The sequence below is a fragment of the Penaeus japonicus genome, unplaced genomic scaffold (assembly GCF_977035675.1).
Source record: "Penaeus japonicus unplaced genomic scaffold, GWHDUDI00000001_assembly GWHDUDI00000026, whole genome shotgun sequence".
NCBI lineage: Eukaryota > Metazoa > Arthropoda > Malacostraca > Decapoda > Penaeidae > Penaeus > Penaeus japonicus.
This window is the reverse complement of record NW_028234428.1, coordinates 16,355,060-16,360,059: the sequence shown is the minus strand read 5'-3', so window position 1 is coordinate 16,360,059 and position 5,000 is coordinate 16,355,060. Positions and strand designations below refer to the sequence as shown.

The window sequence follows — 5,000 nt, the reverse complement described above, 5'->3', positions numbered from 1 at the left end:
TGAGTCAGGTATTGACTACAAACTTGTTGAAAAAAATGAAAACGTTGTCATCTGGTGTTACGAAAGTATGGCTGGGACATCAGATGTGGACAAACCATTTAAAATTTGTGATGGTCTCTCGCGGAGACAGCAGGTTACACTAACTAGGTAACGCATGTGACATCAAGCTAGTATAGAAGTAGCGCGCCGGCCTCGCACCCCCGTTGCCGACAGATCAAGCCCCGTTCAAGCTCGTGAGTTTCCGCTGTCGCCTGGCGGTGACTGATCTGGTTGGGCACTACGGTAGGTAAGAACCAAGCTCAGTTCGAGTCAACATTCGTTGGCACACTCCCACGAGTCAGCACTCGCTGACACGGGCGGAGCTTATATGCACTATGGGCTTGCCATAGTGCATATAAGCTCCGCATACCTGGCTTATCCTTATCCCTCGTATACTCTGCAACATGTGTAGGATGCAGTTTTGGGGGCCAAATCAATCTCATATCACCGCAAAATGTGCAACACACAAAAATCACATCATCTTCCACCCAACTTAATTTGCTTTACACAAAACTGCATCCTATCGATCGAACAATAATTTTATAATGTACACTGGTCTTGTCTTTGGTATGATCAATGGTAAAAGTCTTTTTTCTATCGACCACGTAAGATTTGTAAATATGATAACATCTATGACGCAGCCCCACAGGCATGTAATTGATATTTGAATGATACCCCCTCACATGAATAGAAGTTAAACAAGTTTGTGTAGATGCACTGGCGCCTTACCCTGGCCTTTTGCAGGACGTGTACATTGTTCTGTAAATAAACTTAATCAAATCAAATCATGGTAGGAGAAGGCTGTAGTCTCTTATGAACGGGCGGCGTAGAAGGTAAGGATGAAGGGAGCAATCGATTTGATAACTGGATAGGCACTAGTGCCTCTTGCTAGGCACACCAGATGAGTATTGTTTCAGAATGGGGGAGCTTTAAGCAACGTATCGCGACTTCTCGCGCTCTCTTTCAATCCGTTATTATAATACTAGAGTCATATGTATGTTCATTTATTGTGTTTTACCATCTTGTAAAACTGATGTGTCGTCTGCCAGGTCAAAAATTAATTTGACAAGTACGTCACGTTACTTGTCCGCGACGGGTTTGCTGTGTACAAGAGTACTTATACCTTATTATCTTATTTCTTATTAGTTAATTTTATTGAGATTAGGTGATTTTCACCTAATGTCACTAATGAATCAGTTGAAACGAGTGTAGTGGCCTGATAACTTGATCTGCTTATAAAGCCAACTATTGATGTGACTCCAACGACTTTCGCTTTACCCAAAGCCGGCGAGCGCGCAGTGACCGGGACGCGGGACGGAGTGAGGGTCATTAATGACTCAAGTCCGCTTAAGAAATGGAAATCTATTCTTCCTCTTGTATTATTCGATTATACTATCAATATAAGAACTACCATTGTATTAGAAGTTGTTTGTTTTAGAAAACCATTTCCGACTTTTCATATCTTCGCCGCCAAACAATATCTTTCCTCACTCACCCTAATATTTTCGTTCTTTAAAGTGATGATAGTAGAACAAACTTCTCTCAACGGATAAAAATCAGTTTAAATAACACATAGGATATTTACAGCAACATAAGTCCAATGTATTAAATTGATATTGATAACAGTGTACCGTTTACTGAAAAAAATGTGGGAAATTATACACATTTTCAGTGTTCCTATGGCTTTATACAAGTATATGGCTTTTATAATTGGAGAATCAATTATATCTCTTAATTTGTTTCATTAACCCCCTCCCCCCACACACACCAGTAATTCGTCACCTCTGTTGAGATATTCAGTAACTTTAGTGTACATTTTTATACTGTGAAAGTATACATACATAAACACACATACTCACTCACTCACTCTCTCTCTCTCTCTCTCTCTCTCTCTCTCTCTCTCTCTCTCTCTCTCTCTCTCTCTCTCTCTCACACACACACACACACACACACACACACACACACACACACACACACACACACACACACACACACACACACACACACACACCTACGCACCCACACCCACATCCACACCCACACCCACACCCACACCCACACCCACACCCACACCCAAACCCACACACACACCCGCGCGCACCACACATACATATGCTTTTGGATGTGCTTGGCTGAGGCCAAATCGAAATGACCGTTGCAGCTAGGATCTCTGGCCAGACACACACCTAATCTCAGATAACAACTTTTGGCTAGGGATCTATTGAGAAAGGAAATAATAAAAAGCCAAGATATGTTGTAAATGTTGATAACTATAAAGCCACGCCCTTGATAATAACATTAAAGGGTTCTTAAAAGGGTACAGTATTAAAGGACTGGATGTACCTCACCTAAAAGATGACCTCACCTTTAAGTGAGGTCATCCCTACCACTACTGCAGTCGGCTTGACTGGCGGGCCACTTCCGAGTTGAAGAGATGCATCTTTATAATTTTCTTGGTAAAGTCTGGATGCTTGATACTCATGGTTGCAGCTGATGAGTAGAGTGGAAAAGTTTAAAATAATGAAGTCTTTATTTAAAATGGCTACTTCTCTTTGCTGGAGAAGTGAGTGAATGTAGTTCACGTACGAAAAATTTGGAATATAGTAATTTCAATAATACACTTCTTTATATCTTTGAATATAACAGATACTTTCTCCTATTCTTTTACTGGTTCCATAGGTGCTAAGCTTATTCCCAAAGAAAGAGTTGGTGGTAGCATCATTATATTATGAGGCATTTTGCTTCGATAACATACCTATCATAAGTTATAATTTAACTATAAAACTATGCAATATTGGTATACATTTTTCACTGAATGATGAAACGTCCAAGCGCATCAACTTTAAAACATAGGCTCAATTTCTGTATCTGCTTCGAAATAGATGATATAAACTTATGTTTCCTACAACAGAAGAGTGTATCAGTCAAATGCAAATTACATGCACACTCTGGCAGTTCTAAATCACTTTGTCAAGTTACCAGACGACACAATGACATTTATCTGAAAATCATTCCAGTTGTTAATCACCATTTACCTGACAATCAAATAGTAATGAAGCTGTTTAAGAAAATTTATTTAGCGATAATTTTTGGTTTGTCTGGCATTCTAGCATGATTTAATTCACAGAACGTTTTGATTTGTAGTTTACTAAACCTGGTTTTACTTGTACTTTAATGCTGATCTTTTCTTATAATGAAAAAAAAAAAAATAATAATAATAATAGGGTACATTTTATTAGTTACTACTACAAACATCTTCATGTGGTGAAAGTTGATATTACCCCTACAATTGTAAGGCTGAAGAAATACAGCATACAGTGTCATTATAAAAATCAATTACCTCATAAATTACACCAATTGTGCTACATAGCTTGCATCACCATTACTGGAGGAACCTCCAGGCTGTAGCCCTCTCGTCTTCGACATTCTTCTACCTGTTGTCGGAGCTCATCAGCACTGTATCCCACTACACTCTTTAGGTCTAATACAAATCTATATACAAATCTTTTCCCTGAAACTTTTGCAATCATATCACCATCATAGTAGTATCTGCAAAGAAAAAAAAAATAAATATTTGTTGTTTATCATCTGTTATAAAAAGATGGAACTATATCTTTATAATTTCAAGTAACTTACAGGCCTTCAATAAAAAAAAAAAAAGAATGATAAAATAAAGGGAGAAAGCTTTAGTTATTATTGGATTTGTTTTAACTTGCCTGAGAGCTCGAGACAATTTTTCATAATTCATGTTTGGCTTGCTCTTTCGCTGTCCCCAAAGACTTGCTACAACCTCAGGTTGGTGTAACCGGAATTCTCCATCCCCACCATACCATGAAATTACTGGATAGAGCTGAATAGAAAAGGATAATGTTTCAGGAATAATCATATTGGGTAATTTTTAAATTCATAATTTAAGAAAATATTCTTTCATCTTATTTGTAACTTGGAGGTAAAGCCAGTATTGAGCCATATGAAAAATAAAGAAAAAGTAATTACACAATGGTATATTGTCCCACAATTCACATAATGGATATATTTTGTGGGAGAGGGTGTATATAGAGGAGGGCATGAGGTGTATCTCTGGCTCTGGCACAAAACATTGTTTTTGCTTCACATGCTATTTCTAAAATATTCCTACTTTTGAGAAAGACTATTGATTAATTCTCATGTTTTGAAGCTGACTTCTAATATAACTGTAAAACTTCAATCATAATCATTAAAAAATCATAATTAAATGCAATCCTAAAGCTCTAATTTCATGTAAAAGGGAATATATTCAGTATCAATTTTCGATCTTGAGCAAAATAAATGATTCTAGGAATTATTTTGATATTGTTGAATAAAAAGCAATCAAAGGCTATTGGTAGCATGACATTATGTTATTGCCAGTTATAAGTTTTGACAACAGTAACATTGCTTAAAACCTTATATCATATCAGGCTAGAAGCCATGCTGATTTACCCTAGCTAAGCAAACTGATTGGTTTACAAATGAAGTTTGTTTAGCTTTCTCTTTATCAATACAAGTTGATAATCAGACCTATTCTTCTTTCTAATAATGTAAAAAATAGGAACTTGAAAATCTGAATGATTTACAAAAATAGTAAATATTGATCAAGAACAATACCATTTTCTTGTGCATTTTATTCAATATTTCTTTTGTTCTGAAGCAAATATAAATAAAATTAAGAAACTCATAGAACTATTGTGAATTATGATTTTGGTTCTCCTTTCCTTCCATTTAGATAAAGAAATAATGTAAAGGTATCATTTAAAAATGAAACTGTTCTCAACTTCAACCAGAATGCAATAAGTTCTTAACATCTTTAAACATCCTTTCTAGAGTGCTAATGCTTCAAATCATTCATTTATGAATGTTCCCAATTCTTAATATTACTGCACATTAGAACAGTTCTGATAATAAACAGAGAATGCATTTTGTATGGATAAAGGGACATCAAC

The 5,000-nt window shown here is 36.3% G+C and overlaps 1 protein-coding gene across 1 annotated transcript in view; it reads right to left on the bottom strand.

The window, feature by feature from the left end:
* Window positions 1–3,254: 3,254 nt before the first annotated feature.
* Window positions 3,255–5,000, bottom strand: part of LOC122260715 (DNA-binding protein Ets97D) — an 11,733-nt gene continuing 9,987 nt past the window's right edge. The window contains exons 13-14 of the mRNA XM_086552366.1: window positions 3,756–3,889; window positions 3,255–3,588 (exon numbers count right to left, since the gene is read on the bottom strand). Of these exons, the coding sequence (XP_086408492.1) occupies window positions 3,402–3,588; window positions 3,756–3,889 (321 nt within the window). The 3' untranslated portion in view covers window positions 3,255–3,401. The remainder of the gene's footprint in view (window positions 3,589–3,755; window positions 3,890–5,000) is intronic.